Raw genomic sequence first — 21,021 nt, forward strand, 5'->3', positions numbered from 1 at the left:
TAGATGATCATTATCTATAACACTGGCCTTGTTTGTTAAGATGACGTAACTAAAATTGAGAATTGCAGCATACTATTACTAATACCTAGCAAGTGTAAGGTCTCCAGCGAGGTCTCCCATAACCTTAGATCGCCATTCCGGAAACGGCGGGTTCAGTTCCCGTTCCGGCCAGGAAAATTTTCTCTTCCTGGGCATAGTGTATCATTGCCAAATGGCATTCAGTCAAATGACCCTTTCGGCCAAATGACCCGGAACCGTATTTGCCACACAATGTTCAAATTCATGCAACGGCAGGCAAAGAAAGCTCTTCAATTAATAGCTGTGGAAGTGCTCTAAGAACACTATGTTGAAGAGGGGCAGGTCATGTTCCAATGCGAACTTCGAGCCATAAAGAAGAAGAAGAATACAGTAAAACCGCTCAGTACTAAAATGTGTAAGGGTCGATTTCTTCACCTCGGCTTAACCGGTAAGCCAGGCTTACTCATATAGTTAAACCAGGTTTAACGCTTAAGCAAGAGTGAAGAAATCGGCCCTAAGCCCTACTCATAAGTGCATAATTTCTAGACCACATAAAAATGTGTAACAGTTACACATTCTCAAAAACAGCTCGTTCACTCGTCTAGATGAGAAATGTCGATATTTTTTTTTGTTTCCCAAGGTCATTAGTAAACCTAGCTAGATTGCCGTACAAAAATTTTTGCGAATTTAACGATTTTGTGGACACAGAAGCTGATTTTGTGAATGTGCAAGGGTTACACATTTTTGGTGTAGTCTGGAAATTATGCAGTTTAATGCTGAGCGGCGTTAGCGTTAAGAAGAATAATTAGCAGAACAGTTAGTACTGCGGCGGGCAGTTATTGAACGGTTAGTACTGAATTTTTTGTGTTGTATTTGTTTTTTCGTGCATAAATCCAGGGTAGTAGAAGAATACCCTCTAAACGTTTAGATACAGTACATTGAATAAAATTGTCCTTAAATTATGGGGTTCTCGGGGGTCCCTCGGGTTCCTCAGGACTTCTAAGGGGGTTTCGCGTATATTTCAAGGATTTTCAGGGGGGATTCAGGAGAGCTGTGGAGCGCTTTCCGGGGAATTAATGGAGAATTTAAAAGACTTTCAAGGAAGGGCAAGTTGTTCCAGGGTTACAGGTGAATCAGGAATATGGGGTGTCATAGAGGCACCCTGGAAACTCCCTTCGAAAATTCCTGGAACGTCTCCTTAAGGGGAGATCAACTTCACAAACAACTGCATCGTAAATACACAAATTAAAAAAAAAGAACATCGAAAAATACATTGAAATACAGCTATGTATATACTTACTCGTATACTTAGCCAGCTGTCAAAATGCAATAAATGCAAAATACCCCTTTCAAGTACGTGAAGTTAACAGCCCTGTGCCCATGAAATCAATGAGAGTACCTTAAACGCTCATAAAATCCCTGGATCGCTGCTGAAACTCGCCGGAAAACCTTGTAATGTCTGTAACACATCACGAAACGCCTGTGAAACTGCTTGGAGCACCCTTGGAGCCGTTGAGACCCCCTAAAACTCCTTGGAATTCCCCTGAAACCCCCTTAAAACCAGCATTGGAACGCTCCTGAAACTCCCTTGAACTGCTGAATCTCCATGGAACGCCCATGAAATTCCCTGTAATCATGCGCGTAATTACGGCGCATTTGGCCCCTCAGCTCCAATGTCATACACCCATGTAGTGCCTAGCAAGCGAACACGATATTAGAGATGAGGAGCTATATACGCTGTAGTTACACGCATGCCTGTAACCCCGTGAAAACCCCTGAAACGCTTCTGAAGTTTCCTGAGACCCCTGAAGCACTCTGGAACACCCCTGAAACTTCCTGGAATTTACCTGAAACCCCTTGAAGATCTCTGGAACACTTTGGAACGTCCCTGAAACTCCAGGCAACAGCTCAGAAGCCCCTGAAACCCCCTTTGAACGCATCTGGAATCCCTTGAAGCCACTAGAACGCTCATGAAACCCCCTGAAAATAACCTGGAACATCCCTGAAACCTAATGAAACTAACCTAAAGCCCACTAGAACACCATGGGACGCCCCTGAAACCCCCTAAATGCCTCTGGAACGCCTCTAAAACCACGTTAAACCTGAACACCCTTGAAAACTCTTGAACACTTCCGGAACGCCCCTGGGTCCCCATGAACCCCTTGGAACACCGCTGGATTGAATAATACAAAATATATATATTTTAATCGCCAAACAACCTAATTCAGAATATGTTTTTTTTTGCTTAATTGTGATTCAAGTCGGAACCGTTCGGAAACCACTGCTTCTTACCGGTATGCAGTATATGTAGGTATGTACTTCGCAATCAAAAGTGGTGCATGTGCAATGACCGCGCGAAAACTTACTGCTATGAATAGTGGAAAGGGCTCGAATCACATCGCGTCGTCGCGACGAATGACCCGACAAGTGATGCGACTCTTGCTGTGCTGGTTGCAAGCCGAGTGGTTGACAAGATGATTGGGATGAGAGTCTGTTGATGGTGTTGGACAATTCACTCGCTCCTCGTCCATTAAAGATAGACAGATGTACTTATACGTACGGTATCCGTACGTACTTTTATAGTGTAGATTGAGAAGGCGCTTGGGAAAAAGATGCAAGTCAGTAAGTGCTATAAATCTGTCAGAGGGATATCGATGGACCCTTTTAGCTTAGAGGTAGTTATTGGATAACTTATCGGGGAAATTGCACTCGTTAAATTATCTAATCGGATTGCGATCTGTAATCGATTGGGAAATTCAGAGTGCTTGGAATGTGAAGCATTCAAAAGATTTGAGAGAGTTGATTGTTTCGGATCATCAACAGGGTTCATAGACAGAGGGTTATAATAAAACACTTTTTTATTTGCTAATCATGTGTTGGTCAACGCACTTCCTGGCAGAGAGAATTACGTCATTGACTCCAACGCCGTCGTATGAAGCCCCACACAATCCTAGTGGCAGTTTGTGATCCCGAATGTAAGCTCTAATTCCGTCCACCCGTTTCTGATGCCCAACCACGTACTGTGGAATACATTTTCTCAAAAGGTGTACCTTGTACGCATCCGGATTTTGATGAATGTCCAGAATCTTGTTCACATATGATACCGCTACATCTAAAAGATGTTCGTCGGAGTGATTCTTCCCAAACCATTTGTCGAACCAAGCACCGCCCATCATAACCGTCAACACCGTGTTGTCATCCATGTCAAAGCAGCAGCTATCAAAGATAACTCCCAAAATCGGAAGGTTCTCGATAGGTGGAACCAGAAATCCAAAACCTTTGTGCTTTTGAAGATCCGGTCTTTTGTACCGTAGATTAATCACAGCGACGTCCACATACGGAATAGCCGCGAGTTCTTTCGACAGTTCAGGGTGCTGTCGAGATACCCTTTTAGCAAGTTTATAACTTGGAATGCTACTTATTAGATGATCTACGACTCGCTCTTGTCCATCAACCCTCAGTTGAACCTTATCCCCGTCGAAACCAATTTCCTCAAACTTCACGTCAGTTTCAATCGTAACTCCGTTCTTCTGCAAAACTGTCCCCAACCTATCCGGTAGAGTCTGCAGGCCTCCATGTATCGAGTAAATGCTCCAATTCTCCGATTTGGCCCTCTTTGCTAAGCCCGACATCGTTTCCTTCTCTCCATTCTTCTTTCCCTTTTTATTCATAGCTTCCTTTAACATCCCTTTCACAACCCCACCATGTTTCTGCTCCATTTCGAACAAGCTCTTCATCAAAAACTTCACACTAATCTGCTTCGCATCACCGGCACAAATACCGCACAGCATAGCGCTGACGGCATAGTCGGCGATCTCCTTTCCGAATCTTCGCTCTACAAAGCTATACATCGACTCGTCCTCTAGCGGCACCTTCGATCGTCCCGCGAATAAATCCCTGAACCCCGCGAAGAACAACGGCTTCGTAAAGGGCGGAACCGTTTTCAAAACCCCGGACAAATCCGACGGCAACATGTTTAGCTTGCCGTTGGCCCAAATCATTCTATTCCTGGCCGCCACGTGATTCGAATAGATCGGGTACACCTCGTCGGCAAGTCCCACCTCCTCGATCAACTCCAGAGTGTTGCTAGCGGCTGGACCCTTGGGACGGATCGTACGCGGGCCAGCTTCGAACACGAAACCATCCTCGTTGAACCGATCGGTGCGGATCCAACCGCCGATGCGGTTGCTGGCTTCGTAGATCACAGCCGGGCTGGGGAGGCCTTTCTTGAGGAGATAGTACCCAGCGGATAGGCCGCTGATGCCGGCACCCAGAATGGCAGTCATGGTTGAATGGCGTTCCGTTGAAGGGTCACGGTTTTCTGCAAGTCATTGGCGTGATCACAAATAGTGGTCTGGAAAATGTTAACAGATAATGCATATTAAGGTTAATTGGTTGTCAACAAAACTTGAATGATGCGTTCGCAGACCAATACATAGTAATATAAGAATGTGTAAAAGTACATATTACTAAACATCATAACGGCACGGTAAGGTCTGGGTAACGCATAAATACAGACCCCTTTTACCCCATCATTAGCCTCTTCCCCACAACTCCTATTTCGACCTCCTAGGGCGGGCTGCGAGCAACCGTAAGGAAGATCAAGTAGCCAATCCTGGTGGGAGGTTTGGCATTTGCCTGACCGGAAAAGATCCTCCGGAATGTTTAGGAGTTCGTATACGACACGGCATGCCAGACGTAAGTAGACTTGCAACGGAAAATCAGCATGATAATAAAACAAACCATTATCGACGTCAGGACCTATCGTGGCGCCAACATCGACTCCGACCACTATCTGGTGATGGTCAAACTGCGCCCAAAACTCTCCGTCATCAACAATGTACGGTACCGGCGACCGCCACGGTACATCCTAGAGCGACTGAAACAACCGCATGTCGCCTCAGCATACGCGCAGAATCTCGAGGGCACGTTGCCAGACGAGAACGAGCTCGATGAGGCCCCTCTAGAGGACTGCTGGAGTACAGTGAAAGCAGCCATCAACGATGCAGCCGAGAGCACCACCGGGTACGTGGAACGGAATCGACGGAACGTATGGTTCGACGAAGAGTGCAGAACGGTTTTGGAGGAGAAGAACGCAGCGGTAATGCTGCAGCAAGGGACTCGACAGAACGTGGAACGTTATAAACAGAAGCGGAAACAGCAGATCCCCCTCTTTCGAAAGAAAAAGCGCCGCCTGGAAGAAGCGGAGTGTGAAGAAATGGAACTGCTGTGCCGCTCCCAAGAAACACGGAAGTTCTATCAGAAGCTCAACGCATTCCGCAACGGCTTCGTGCCGCGAGCCGAAATATGCAGGGATAAAGACGGAGGCCTCATGACGGACGGACGTGAGGTGATCGAAAGGTGGAAGCAGCACTTCGATCAGCACCTGAAAGGCGTGGAGAACGTAGGCACGGGAGCCCACGGCAACGGAGGAAACAACGACGTCAGTGCAGCGGAGGACGGAAATGAACCAACTCCCACGCTGAGGGAAGTTAAGAATGCCATTCACCAGCTCAAAACCAACAAAGCAGCTGGTAAGGATGGTATCGCAGCTGAACTCATCAAGATGGGCCCAGAAAAGTTGTCCACCTGTCTGCATCGGCTGATAGTCAGGATCTGGGAAACAGAACAGCTACCGGAGAAGTGGAAAGAAGGGGTAATCTGCCCCATTCACAAGAAAGGTGACCATTTAGAATGTGATAACTTCAGGGCGATCACTATTTTGAATGCTGCCTACAAAGTGCTATTTCAGATCATTTTCCGTCGTCTGTCACCTAAAACGAATGAGTTCGTGGGAAGTTATCAAGCAGGCTTCATCGACGGCCGGTCGACAACGGACCAGATCTTTACCGTACGGCAAATCCTCCAGTAATGCCGTGAATACCAGGTCCCAACACATCACCTGTTCATCGACTTAAAAGCGGCATACGACAGTATCGACCGCGCAGAGCTATGGAGAATCATGGACGAAAACGGCTTTCCTGGGAAGCTGACTAGACTGATTAAGGAGAAACTTCAAAGAACACAAACATGGCTGCCACAATGGCTTACTTCCCGGGTAGAGAAAAACAGCTCAATGATAGCATATTTTGATATTGAGATCAAAGCGTGATATTGGTTTGATTGATATAAGAGATAAAAGATCTAAAAATAATATCTAAAGTTAACTCGTGGAACATCATCATCAGATCATATTTAGATCTTGTAAGATCTAACCAATAGCAGGGAGGTATTCATTTGATCTTGAAATATCATATTTTGATCTTGTTCAGATGTTCCAGGAACATTTTTTAGATATTATTTTCAGATCTTTTATCTCTTATATCAATCAAACCAATATCATGTTTTGATCGTTAGTATTTCACCTCTACCCGGGTTGGTTCCCTACTCGCGTTTTCAAGAGCACCAATCTTGAAAATTCGTAAACAAAAACAAATGCGCTCGATTTGGAAAAGCTGCCTCTTTTTGCAAGTGAGCAAAGCCAGGATTAACAAGTGCGGCTTAGTTTGATGCTTCTTTCGTCAGATTTGTGCCTCTAAAGTTTGTATGCAAAATTGCAAAGGGATTTCTTGATGTTTCACCTTAAAGCAACAATGGACGGTGTGCAAAATTGCGTAAGGGTGTCGGGTGAACTATCCAGTTCATTAGAATCTCGCCGGGGACTGAGACAAGGTGATGGACTCTCATGCCTACTTTTCAAAATCGCTCTGGAAGGTGTGATGCGACGATCCGGGCTCAACATGCGGGGAACGATTTTCACAAAATCCGGTCAATTTGTGTGCTTTGCGGAGGACATGGACATTATTGCCAGAACATTTGGAACGGTGGCAGAGCTGTACACCCGCCTGAAACGCGAAGCAGCAAAGGTCGGACTGCTGGTAAATGCCTCAAAAACGAAGTACATGCTGGTAGGCGGAACCGAAAACGACCGGATCCGTCTGGGTAGTAATGTTACGATAGACGGGGATACTTTCGAGGTGGTGGAGGAATTCGTCTACCTCGGATCCTTACTGACGGCTGACAACAACGTAAGCCGAGAAATTCGGAGGCGCATCATCAGCGGAAGTCGGGCCTACTACGGGCTCCAGAAGAAACTGCGGTCAAAAAAGATTCACCCACGCACCAAATGTACCATGTACAAGACGCTATATCAGCAGGAGGACTTCAGACCGAAGATTAACCCGTAAACACCCGGGACGATCTACTTTTGGCATAAATGGAATATCTTCTTTGTTTTTAAACATTTTACCCCGAAGTTTTTTTATAGTCAAGGGGAATAGTTGTGCTAAGAAATGCATAGTACCTCCCCTCTTTTGCTGGTAGCCGAAAATATATGGCTTTTTTTGTATTTTTTTTATAAATTCTACATGTGTTTTACAATAAAATATCTTAGATTTACAGATATTGCGACCCATACTTCAAAATACATTGGGTTTATTTGTATGCCAGTGGACACCCAAATAGCAACACATAGAGATACTCGTAATATTATGAGATGCAACAGACACAATCGTGAAAGAATTACGCCAATAGAGTGAACAGAAATAAGAGTTGAGCCTGTAGACCTTGAAGGTCCTAATTCCAGAATAGTTTGGAAAGCCTGGAATATCCCATGAATGTACCAAAATCATTATAGTTGTGCAATGAGGCTCCATCAGCTCAGCAGTATAGACTACATTCCACGAATAATTTCTTACAATTTAAGCGTGATACAGGATGTAGATATCGTAACCCAAACTTCAAAGTGTTTTGGAGGCCATTTGTATTTCACGGAATGTTCAACTACCACAATATTGAGTTGCTCGTAACATTGCGAGGTCTAATGGACATCAATCTGAGTAGCGTAGACTATGTTCTGTGATGATTCATCGGGTATCAAATTTGGTTTAGAATGTTGCAAACTTCGCAAACTTCGGAGTACTTTGGAGGTCCTAAAATAGCTCTGGGATCAAAACTTCAACAGACTATGATTGGTAGTAATACATTCAATGTATTACATTGCATGTCAAGGATCAGTAAAAACTATTGATGATTAGCAAAACGATGAAATTTGACCAAAAACATGTAGAGTTTATAAAAAAATACAAAAAAAAGCCACATATTTCCGGCTACCAGCAAAAGGGGGGAGGTACCATGCATTTCTTAGCACAACTATTCCCCTTGACTATAAAAAAACTTCGGGGTAAAATGTTTAAAAACAAAGAAGATATTCCATTTCTGCCAAAAGTGGATCGTCCCGGGTGTTCGCGAAGATGCGCTTCCAACGTGGGCAGCAGCATGCTGAGATGCGCAACCAACACCAATCATCGCATCGGAACCGTCATCGATGACCGTCACGAAGCACGCGCACTCACCCGAGCCGACGGGACAGCAGCGACCAGCAACGAGAGAGTGAGTGCGGTGAGATCCAACCATGAGAGCAGCAGCGAACGCCGCCGCCGTAGCCATCATCATCATCATCGATGCTCGTCGCCCTGCAGTCAATGTGATGATGGTTTGTTCCATACACGTCGCGTGGGTTCTACGCGCGCGTAGAGCCTTCCACGTGGTTCTGGAACGTTAGATTTTTGGTATATATATGCGACCCGTTCGCGGTCGCAAGTCAGTTGAATTTCGACAAGTGACAAGTGATAAGCGTTCGCGTGGCTTAAACAACGCGAAGTGAAATTAGCCAAAAGGCGAAGTGTAAATAGCTGATAGAGAAATAAAGTGTTTAGTGTAGTAAAAGTGATCCAGTGTTATTCCTTCCAGTCCGAAACCCGTTTCTCTTTCTGCTGTGCCGTGCCAAGTACAGTCCAGTGCTTCGCCTAAATCTCTTGTGTTCATTGCCGAACACAATTTGGTCCTTCGAACCGGATAAGGATCCGGTAGTGTGTAAAAACGTTCCGCGTGGCTTGAACAACGCGGTAGTGTGTCGTTTAAAAAGCGTACCGCGTGGCTTCGACAGCGCGGCAGTGCGTAGTTTAGAAGCGTGCACGTGGCTTGAACAACGTGCTGTGCAGTGAAGAGCGTGGACGTGGCTTCGACAACGTCCGTATCCGTGTCGATCCGCGAGTGACGTCGCGTAGTGATTTTATCCGTCGTTCCGGAATTCGTGTGTTACTTATTCCATCCGGTCCGACCAGCGCGTCGATTTTTGTGATACCCCGAGTGAGTCCGCCGTCGCGTAGTGCTACCTTTCGTTACTTCGGGCATTGTGTGATATTTTCCACCCGTTGTGACAAGCGCGTCGGTCTCCTGCCAATACGTGGTTGATTTCACCGTAGCGTAGTGTTTTGTGTCCGTCGCTTCGGAATCGTTAAGTGATTTTTCCCTCCGTAGCGACACACGCGTCGGTTTCGGTGTTTGTATCCGGTGAAGCGAAGTTTCCCGTTTGTCGCCGTAGTGTTGAGTGTTGCTACCACCGCTTCGGACTTCGTGTGCTACCTTCCAACCATCGCAACAAAGGCGTCAGAATTCCTGTCCACATCCCCGTGTTACTGACCCGTGAAGGTTTACATCAGGATGCCACCCAAACGGACACCGGTGAAGAAGGTGCCTGATTCTGCCGAGTGTGAAGACCAGCTTGGGGCGCTAGTCCACAACCGTGGATTAGCTCAACGCAACGTGAACCGAATCCTAACCACCCTCAAGCAGGCCGAAGAGGAAGAAAGAGAGCCAACCCCAGCCCAAGTTAAAGTGTTTCAACGGAGTGTTGAGACCGAAAAAGCCGAGTTCGTCAGGTTGCACCAGGAAATTGTGGCCCAGTCCCCAGCCGACAAGCGCGATGAGCAAGACGATCCCTACCTGCAATTCATGCACCTGTACGAGGAGGTGTCTGTGCTGCTCGAGAGCTGGAACGAGAAGCTAACTGTGCCGCCAACTCAGCAGCCACCATGTGTCACCACTTCCCAGCCTATTATCGTTCAATCACAATCCTTTGGTGCTCCATTGCCTACCTTCGATGGCCGTTATGAAGCATGGCCACGCTTCAAGGCCATGTTTCAGGATCTGATGCAGCGCTCATCAGATTCGGACGCGGTGAAGCTATACCACCTGGAAAACTCGTTGATGGGAGACGCCACCGGCGTAATCGACCTCGAAACGTTGCAGGATAACGACTACCAGCGCGCATGGGATATCCTGGAGCAGAGGTTTGGCAATCAGCGGCTAATCCTGGAGTCTCACATTTTGGGCCTCCTAAACATGAAAAAGACGACTAAGAAGTCGTCGAAGGACCTCCGCAGGCTCATCGATGAATGCACCCGCCACGTGGAGAACCTCTGCAAGCTTGGTCAACCGCTTTCAGGAATGTCGGAGCTGCTCGTGGTGACCGTACTCACTCACGCATTGGATGACCAGACCCGTGAGTTGTGGGAAGCTTCAATTGACCAGACGGAGCTTCCAGAGTACGAGCAGACTATCAAATTCCTGAAGCAACGCTGTGTCATCCTGGAGAGATGCGAGGAGAGTGCAACCACCATATCCACAAGCACCAAGGTCTCCAACCAGAAGCCGCCTGCATCTAAGTTCGTGCCTTCCATGACGTCAAATGCAGCGTTAGTGTCGTCGATGTATATGTGCGACTTTTGTGCCGGACAGCATCAAAACTTCAAGTGTTCTATGTTCCAGAAGCTGTCCGTGAATCAGCGCCATGCCAGAGTCAAGCAGCTAAACCTGTCTCCCAGTGTGGACGTTACACCAAAAAGAAGTCTTTTACTTATTTGTATTGCCCTTGAATATATTTTTTACTTATATTTAAGGGGAAATTCATTGTACACTTTTTATTTAATCCTATACGCATTCTGATTTTTGCGTGTTCATTCTTATTTGATATGTAAATCATCCAATCATGGTTCAGATCACAGCTGTGCATTGGATCGCTCACCGATATCTTCATGATTGAGACCTTTGATAAGATTGCGAAGCGCAATCATTTTCATCAGTGGAATTCCAAGTATAAATCAACTTTTTCATCAAATAACAATTAGTAAAAACCTACCTTCGAGTATGCGTGTAAATTACAGCAAAATGTAGTTTAATTCGACAATAGATGCACAGTAAACACGACAAATTGCACTAAAAGTGATGATTTCACAAGAACGATGTTTTACGTAAAGTAGTCAATAACAACTCGATACCGCAAACGAACACACACATAGGTATGCACGTCAGTGACTTGACTAGCGAGTAGCGAAATGTCACAGCCGCAGCCGGCTTTTGTCGGTCGATGATTTGCGCAAGTCAATGAATGAGTGATATCCAAACCGACCGGTACGAATTTGCATGCTAATATAACTGACTGTATTTAGATTTAATTTGTTTGAATAGTTTATTTATCTATTCACATGAAATCTTTAATCAATTTAGTTGTTTTTTAAATACATGCTAATTCTTAATTCTTATATGAAATTATAGAAATAATTGTATGAAGTACTAATAAATGGTAAAATGGTTGTGAAATTGCATTCAAGTTTACATGCAATTTGACGCTGGCAGAGCGACATTGTCTAAAAATGCTTGTTGGACCCCTCGTTCCAGGTTTGTTGTGGTCACCAATGAAGGGAAAATAAACAAATCCAGGTAGAATCGTGAAAAATCCATTTTCGTTTCGAAGAAAAGTGATCGGTTGCAAAATATGTTGAAAAATGTAACAAATTAGGCAGCGCAATCGTTTCAAAAACGTGTCATGACTACACATCGTGGCTTTACGCGTGTGAAAAGTCACGACCGAGGCGATGGTAATGACGAAGATGACGATGACTCGGATACCCTCACGGAGTTGTCCTTTTCGCGTTCCCCCACCAGTAGCCTGGGGAGGAGTAGTACCGGGTCCATTCCCTGGGCCGAGGACGCCGTGAAGCAGAACCAGCTGGAATGGGAACGTATCGAGCGGATGTTCTACGGTGAGGAGGAACTTCCCAGCGATAGTAAGATGCGCGAGGAGTTCCTCGAGTGGATGACCGCCTTCCCACATGTGAGGGTACTGGGTAAAGCTGTAACGATTGAGGAAAGTCCGACTGCAAAAGGCTCGGATCCATTCCACGAAGAAGTATTCGCAGCCGATCCACCCCGGATGAGTCGAATCCGATCGTCTCGCAGTGGTAAGAACGCGAAACAATGCAAAGAAACTGAACTGCAGCTTGTTCCTAACGATATCGAGCGATATCTACACATCAGTTCTGGTCAAATTATGCGAAACAATCAGAGAAATGCCAAAGAGTTAGTTAAGAATACTAGCGATCCCCTAATTTCGTTCGTAGATACGGCGGAGAGACCGCCTAAGCAAAAAGCTTCTAATAATTTAATTATACCCACGTCAAATCAATCATTTGGAATTCTAATTAGCAACAACTTCAGCTATTTAACGGGCAACGAGTTGTCCGGCAGTCGGAACAATAGCGCACAATCAGTTACACGCTTTAACAATAGTATTATGCACAAAAGGTTGGCACCACTGGGTCAAAGACCGCAACCGAAAGCATCCCTATCGCTGGAAAAGCCAATTCTGTCCTCATCCGCTTCGGCAACCAACACCAGGATACCCCCGTTAGGCCCGAACATCAAGTTCATCGTTCGAAATACCGGCGTTCCGGGAACCCTCGGACCGGACATCGATCAGCGCCATGCCAAGTTCAACATGGTCAAATCGGCTACCTCTTCGCGGTATCCACTGTCGCCGACGAAGAACATCATCACGCTACCGTCGCTATCCGTTCTGGATACCCCGGAACGCACCGGAACAATTCCACGGGGCTCACGGAAGACCGCCTTCAATACGCAAATTGTTGGACGGTCCATTTCGGCAGCAGTGACGCAAAAGAATTCATCGTTCAAGACGAACAGCGGAAGTGGCAACAACTGTAATAATGCTGGAGCGCCGAAGCTAAACATCATTCATTTTCACTGAGGTGATGACGAGGACTCAGTAATCCGTCCGGAATCGCTTGAATTGTTTTGTTGAGTGCGATTGCTTCTTTCAAATCACTAGTCATGTAGGATTTTAGGGACTTTTCTCAAGTCGTATACTAGATTAGGTATTTTATGTTTGAAAGTTATTGAATAAAATGCGTTTTGTGTTGTACTACAGCTTCACGAACGATGAAAAGAGATGTTGTGGTTTTATTCCGATAGTTTTATTTTTTTTTTATCATGAACTAGCTGTCCCGGCAAACTTGTCTTGCCAGTCTTGTGGTGGTTTGACAACTGTTGAGGTTATCGCAGAAACGCACTCTAGATTGATTTTATTTCAATCATGCCAAATTTCTTCCCGGTTCATCAAAAATCAGAATTTTCTAAATTTTCATAATTTTTTAAAGGATTTTCGTAACTTACTATACATATAAACACAGCCACCAAGAATACGAACCGAACCGTGCCAGAGTCATGCTGATCGGTTCAGCCGTTCTTGAGTTTCGTTGCCTCAAAGGAAATTCAAACTCATTTTTATATATATAGATTTTTATATATATAGATTACTCTATCTTTAAAGGTTTCTCGCTTGTGATACAGATCACAATGAAGTCTCCACAAGCCGGGGTCTACATGATCATTCCAATACGAAATTTTGGTAGAGCCGCCAGATGGTCGATTGGCACAGCATGACGAGTTGAGGATGGTTAGAAAGTGTTTCTAACCCGACATTTCCACTAGACAGACATGTCTTGACTTATTTCCGGACTGATGTGTCATGACAGAAAATATTTACTCCCCGTTTGCAAGGAAAGCAGCGGTGATGAACTTTCTATAAGCTTTTTTTTCTGGTATACATCAGGCAAGAGTCAGAGTTCGTAATTTTCGTTTCAGTGATACGAAAAATGTACCTACTAGGGGGGTAGTAAAAATGTACCTTACTAGCTTTTATAAGTAAACGCAACACGATGAAATTGAATATAATAACATTGTCTTCTAAAAGCTTTATTTAACCCTTAACCCTGTTGTATTTTGTACAATACGTTAACAAAAACTCGCCTGATCTACACAAATCATCGTGGTACTGGTAGCGATGGCCAATTTCTGGAAAACTAAGGATTTTTATTTACTCGTGCAATATTTTGCTCTGATTTTTTTTTGTCAATGTCTACAAAACATTCATCAGAAATTATAGCTGAACTCTTTTGGAAATTACGAACTTTTTTGAGGATAAACCTATAATTTCTTGGTTCCTGTATGCTTCCATTTATCTTCCAATACTATTTGCTGGAGAAATTCCTCCAGATTTTTTTGAATATTTGAATTCCAGAAGGAATTCCTGTAAGAATTTCAAAAAATAAACCTGTACGAATTCCTGGATAAATTATGGGAGGGATACCTAGTGAAATTTCTGAAGATATCTCATGAGGAAATCCTGGATAAATTTCTAGAGGATTCCTTGGAGGAAATTCTGGAGAAATTCCTGGAGGAATTCTGGACGGAATCCCTAGTAAAATTTCATAAGAAATGTCTTTAAAAATTCCTATATGAAATCTTAGAGAAATTTGTGAAGGAATCCTTGGAGGAATGCCTGTAGAAACTTCTGAGCAAATACCTGGCGTTATTCCTGGTAGAATTCCTGGAGAATTTCCTTGAGCAATTTTTTGGGTGAATTCTTGGAATCCCTAGGAGAATTCTGGGATAAATTCCTGAAAAAATCTCCAGAGGAACTCTGGGAGGAATTGCTGGAGAAATTTCTGAAAAAAATCCCTTGAGAAATTCCAGGAGGATTTCCTGAAAGAACCCTTGGAGGAATTTCTGGAGGATTCCCTGGTGGAATCTCTGGAAATACTCCTCGAAAAATTCGTGGAGAAATCCCTGAAGTAATTGCTGAAGGAATCTCTGGAGGAACATCTGGAGGAATCCCTGAAAATTTCCTCAAAGTATTCCTGGAGAATTTCCTGAAAGAATCTCTGAAGAAATCCCAAGAAGATTTCCAGGAGAAATTCCTGGATGAATGGCTGGCATAATTCCTGCAGGATGCCTGGAATATTCCGGAAGAAATTTCCTGGGGAAATTCCTAGATAACATCCCGGAGGAATAAATGGAGGAGTTTCTAGTGGTATTCCTGTGGAAATTTCTGGAGGAATCTCTAGAGGAATTCTTGAAAGAATTACTGGATGAATATCTAGAGGAATCTCCAGAAGAATTCTGAGAGATTTCTGTTTCTATTTCTGTTATTTTTCTATTTTTGAAAGAACCCCTTGAGAGATTCCTGGAGGAATTTCTAGTGGAATTGCAAGTGGAGTTCCTGGAGAAATTCTCGAAGGAATTCCTGAAGGAATCCCCGGTGGTTTCCTTGAAGAAATTTGTGATGAAATCCCTGGGGAAGTATCTGGAGGAATCCCTGGTGGAATACCTGGAGGAATCCCTGAAAAATTCCTGGAGAATATTCTTGAAGAATTTCTGAAGAAATCTCTAGAGGATTGCCTGGAAGAATCTTTGGAGAATGTTACCGCCGTAAGATAGATTCGGAATCGAATTTAATCGCAGAGAAAGAAACACGTTTACTTCACTTGACCGTTTATTTACCTTCTAATTTTTTCCTCTCCCTTGTTCCTCTGCCCTCCTCTGCTTTCCATACAGGGCTGCCAGTATATTTATTCATCAATATAACATCCCCCCTTTTCTGTCGATTAATAGTTTACTCAGGTTTATCCCAACTTTTAGTTCAATTCATAGTCCTCGAAACGAAGCGGACGCTTCACTTCTCTTTTTGGTCTCCCACATCCATTCGCTTGCACACTTGTACCAGAGACAGATGCCGGAGTACTGGACGAAATTCTGGTTGTCGACGACGGCGTAATCCACTCCGCATCAGAGGTTTCGTCCTGCACTCGAGATCCTTCGATTTCTTCACAGTCAGGCAGTTTCTTCAAATGCGACGAGTTTCTTCGGTATTGTTTCCCTTCAGCAGTCTCCACTACAACACTGTTTCCGGCTTTGGAACGTACTGTGACCGGTTCCGGATGAAACATCGCCAATAGTTTGTTCTGTGGCACCAAATTACGCATCAGCACTCGATCGTTCGGTTGTAGTTCCATACTGGTAGTTCGATTGTTGGCGTCATAATAAGTCTTGGCTGCGTGCTTATAGATCCAATCTCGATCCCTGGTTTCACCGTCTTCATCTTCACTCGGCGTGAGCTGCGGTATCCAATCGCGGAACTTTCTCCCAAACAGAACTTCAGCAGGAGAGCGCCCTGTTGCCGGATGCAGTTGACAGTCCAAGCAAGACTTCACCATCCGTTCCGCATCCTTATCAATTTGTGGCCACCACACTTTGCCCCGTCGCTGCTTCGTCCGCTCGATTCCTGGATGTCCGATGTGCGATAGCTCCAGTACGCGATCTCGAAGGGCTGATGGAATCACAATCCGGGTACCTCTCATCAGGATGTCATTGACGCAACCCAGCTCTGCTCTGAACGGTTCATATCTTTTCAGCACCACACTCCATTGCCCGGTATTCAACGCCTCTTTTACGGATGACAGTTCGGAATCTTTCACCGTCTTCCCAAGAATCTCATCAATGGTTAATGCTGTCGGTTTCGCCGTGTCTAATATCGCTAGTAACATGGATTCCCCGATTTGATCGTACGTGGAGCACTTCTGAAATTCCGGCAGTCTGGAGAGGGGATCAGCAATGTTTGCCTTTCCAGAAACATGGACGATCGTGTAGCGATACGACTGCAGCCGCAAAGCCCAGCGTTCAATGCGATGGCATGGCTTACTTTTGGTTCCGAAGATTACTTTGAGTGGTTCGTGATCCGTGACCAGTTTGAATTCCAATCCTCTCAGATAGGGTTCAAGCCTCTCCGTTGCCCAAACTAAAGCGAGTGCTTCCCGTTCATTCTGAGCATAGGATCTTTCGGCTGGAGAAAGACCTTTGCTTACCTGAAGCAAGACTGCCCCCAAACCAACCGGGCTGGCATCGGCTATCAAAATGGTTTCGTCATGTGGAGAGTAGTAGCCTAGATTTCGAGGATCCGAAACTTCACGCTTAATTTGTTCGAAAGCTTCGGAATGCCCTGGTTCCCACTTAAACTTGACGTCCTTCTTCAACAGTTCTCTCAGGGGTGCTGTCATGGTTGAAAGGTTTGGGATGAACTTACCCAGGTAATTAATCAGACCAAGAAAGCTTCTTAGTTCCTCCGCAGTTTCTGGATTCCGGAATCGCCGAATCGCATCTACGTTATCATCAGAGGGATTGATTCCGCGATCGGTCAACTGATGCCCCATGAACGTTACCTCATCCTTCCGGAACTGACACTTGGCAGCATTGATGGTCATTCTGTATTCCTTCAGCCTGTTCAAAACAGCAGCCAACGCCACGTCATGTTCTTCAACGCTCGCCCCGAAGATCAAGATGTCGTCGATGAACGGCTTCACATTCTTGATACCAGCTAGCACTCTCTCGATGACACTCTGAAACACCTCCGAAGCACAGTTCATCCCGAAGGTGAGACGTTTGTAGCGGTAGTAACCGTCATGAGCCGCAAAAGTGGTGATTGCTCGAGAATCCTCAGATAACTCAATTTGATGAAACGCCTTATTCAGATCTATTTTAGAGAACACTTTGCAATTGTGCAGATGCGGAATAATGTCATCGAAAGTTGGCAGGGGGTGGTGCTGCGGTACTATCGCTTTATTGGCATCACGCATGTCAACGCAAAGCCGGACTTCGTCCCCTGCCTTCGGTCGCACAACCAATCTGGAAATCCAAGGTGAATTACGTGGCGCCCGTTCGATAATATCCTCTTCCAGCAGCTTCCTCAGTTCATTCTCCACCTTCGGTTGTAGCGGTATCGGAATCCGACATTGTGAATGCTGAACGGGTTTCACATCAGGGTCGATTTGGATGGACACGGTTACACCTTTTACCTTTCCGACTTTATCATCACTTTTCTTTATGGTGCAGATCGACGTATCTATCTTGAGGATTCCAAGGTCCTTCGCCGCTTTTCGCCCCAAAAGGTTCAATCCACTTTCTTTGACAACGAAGCCTTTTCGCGCACACAGGACTTCTTGGTTTCGATTTTCGCCACAAACATTCCCTTTACGGACAGCCGATGTTTTCCGTACGCCAGCAAGGTTTTCGCGACTTTTTTCGTTTGATACTCCACTTCCACTTTCTGTTTCTTCAGGAACGACCAAGTCTCTTCACTGATCACATTGACCCCGGCTCCGGAATCAACCATCCAGTTGAGCTTCACACCTCCCACCTTACAGGCAACGCGGTCATCGTCATCCGGGCTTGTTGCAAAGACATAATTCACGCTTTCTTCATCGCTGGATGAATCGTCGGATCCTTCCTCGCTGTCCGAATCTTCACTTGCTACCTGGTTCACTTTGCTCCGGTGGCGGTTCTTTCCTTTCCGAGCGGTCTTCTTCTCTTTCAACTCCTTTCGCTTCGTTTTGCAGCATCTTCTGAAGTGGCCAACAAGATTACACTTTTCGCATCTTTTGTCGCGTGCAGGGCACTCATCATCGTTGGCGTAGTGGCCACTGTGCCCACATCGGAAACACTCTCCCTTTGAGCTTGAGATCCTGTTTACTTCCTCACATTTCACTAGATTTTTCCGAAGTTTTGCAATCGTCTCCAGAGATCTTCCAAGTTCCACAGTCTGCGCCAGAGTCATATTTGGTTTCGTCAAGATTTTGGCCCTCAGTTCGTCGGAGTTTCCCTTTTCGAACAACTGCTCCTTGATATTTTCGTCCAACCAATTGGCATAATCCTTGCTCGCGGAGTCGAAGCACGAACTTCTCGATGGACTCGTCAGGCGCCTGTTCAAGATTTCTGAAAATGTGCCGCTCTCGGGGCAAACATTTCAGCGGAAGAAAGTAATCGTCCAGCAGCCTTATGGACTCAGCATACACATCAGAGCCAGCTGGAATGTTGACTTCTGCTTCTCCTCTCAGGTTGAAAAATATGTCCTGAACATCGCTCCCGGCGTAGTAGAGCAAGTAGGAACGCTTCCTCGCCGGCGCAGTTACGTTGTTTACGTCCAAAAATATTTCGAAGCAACGCTTCCACTTTTTCCACCGATTCGAGACGGTCGACGTATCGGTGGGGTCGAACTTCGGCAAATTAGAGCTTCCGGGGTTTTCCATTTTCTTCCGACGGAGTAATCCGTTTCGCGCACTGTTCCCTTTTCGGGTGAGTTTGTTTACATAACTCCCACAATCAAACAAAACACTACTCTTGCGTCCGTCGAATCAAATCACTTTCCGTATCAAAACGCGTACCGAATTTAATCAATTGTCGTATCGAAACGTTGAGGCCCGTTATTCCGGCCACTGGCCATCCTCGTTCGCCAAATGTTACCGCCGTAAGATAGATTCGGAATCGAATTTAATCGCAGAGAAAGAAACACGTTTACTTCACTTGACCGTTTATTTACCTTCTAATTTTTTCCTCTCCCTTGTTCCTCTTCCCTCCTCTGCTTTCCATACAGGGCTGACAGTATATTTATTCATCAATATAACAGAGAAACTTCTGGAGGATTTCCTGAAGGAATCTTCAAAGATTTTCCTGAATAGATTTTTCATGGAGAAATCTCTGGAGGAATCCCTTCAGGGGGGAAATCCTCTGGAGGAATATCTGGAGGAATCAGGAAGCAATTCCTGATTAAATCTCGGGAGAAATCCCTGGAGAAATACCTAGAGGAATTGCTGACATAATTTCTGAAAGATGTCCAGGAGCAATTCCTGGGGTAGTTCCTGATGAAATTACTGGGGTTATTCCTGGAGAAATTCCTGGATAAAATCCTGGAGGAATACCTGGAGGAATTACCAGAGGTATTTCTTTGGGAATTTCTGGAGGAATCTCTAAGAGAAATTTTTGGAAGAATTACTGGATGAATTTCTAGAGAAATTCTGGGAGATTCTATTATTTTTATGTTTCTGAAATCCTGGAGGAATTTCTAGAGGAATTTCTGGAGGAATTCTTGGATAAATCCTTGAAAGAATGCCTGAAGGAATCTCTGGAGGAATCCTAGAAGCAGTTTGTAAAGAAGTCCCTGGGGAAATCCCTGAAAAATTACTGATGGTATTCCTCCAGGAATTTCCTGGAAGAATTTATGAAGAAATCCCTAGAGGATTTCCAGGCAGAATCCTCTGGATGATTTCCTGGAGGAAACCCTGAAATATTCCTGAGGGTATTCCTGGAGAATTTCCTGAAAGAATTTCTGAGGAAATCTCCAGAAGAATTTCTGGAAAAATTCCTGGAGAAATTCCTGGAGAAATTGTTGGCATAATTTCTGAAGGATGTCCAGGAGTAATTCCTGGATCAATTCTTAGAGAAATTTCTGGAGAAATTCCTGATGAAATTCTTGGGGTAATTCCTGAAGAATTTCCTGGAATAGTTGTTGGAGATATTCCTGGATAAAATCTTGGAGGAATTGCTGGCGGAATCCGTGAGGGAATCTCTGGAGGAATTCCTTCAACCACTTCTGGATGAATTTCTGAGGGAATCTCTAGAGAAGCTCTGGGAGAAATTTCTGAAAAAAACTCCCTGAGAAATTCACGGAGGGATTTCAAGAGAAATCTCTGGAGGAATTCCTGGAGAAATCTCTGGAAAAATCCCTAAAAAAGTTCCTGGACGAGTTTTAGCGGAATTCCTAGACAAATATCTGTAGCGATTCCTGGAGGGAAAACTGGAAGATTTCATGGTGGAATTTCTGGAAAAGTTCCAGAAGGTATTCCTAGAAAAAAACCCTGGAAGAATTTCTGAAGCAATCCCTAAATTATGATGGTGTTCCTTGATTAATTCCTGGTGTAATTCCTGGAGGAATCCCTGAAAAATTCTTGAAGGTATTCCTGGAGAATATTCTTGAAGAATTCCTGAAGAAATCCCTAGGGGATTTCCTGGAAGAACCCTTGGAGAAACTTCTGCAGGATTTCCTGGAGGAATCTTCAAAGAATTTCCTAAAGAGATTCCATGGAGAAATCTCTGGAGGAATCCCTTAAGCAATTCCTGATGGAATCTCATGAGAAATTCCCGGAGAAATACCTAGAGGAATTGTTGACATAATTTCTGCAAGATGTCCAGGAG

At 44.8% G+C, this 21,021-nt stretch overlaps 1 protein-coding gene across 1 annotated transcript; it reads right to left on the reverse strand.

Moving 5' to 3' along the window:
- Window positions 1-2,858: 2,858 nt before the first annotated feature.
- On the reverse strand, window positions 2,859-11,157 carry LOC134285658 (protoporphyrinogen oxidase). Its single transcript, XM_062846856.1, has 2 exons — window positions 11,000-11,157; window positions 2,859-4,372 (listed from the first exon to the last, which is right to left on the reverse strand). The coding sequence occupies exon 2, from the start codon at window positions 4,302-4,304 to the stop codon at window positions 2,877-2,879; it is 1,428 nt and encodes a 475-aa protein (XP_062702840.1). The 5' UTR covers window positions 4,305-4,372; window positions 11,000-11,157; the 3' UTR covers window positions 2,859-2,876.
- Between the last annotated feature and the right edge of the window lie 9,864 nt (window positions 11,158-21,021).

This window comes from Aedes albopictus, chromosome 1 (genome assembly GCF_035046485.1).
Source record: "Aedes albopictus strain Foshan chromosome 1, AalbF5, whole genome shotgun sequence".
Lineage (NCBI taxonomy): Eukaryota > Metazoa > Arthropoda > Insecta > Diptera > Culicidae > Aedes > Aedes albopictus.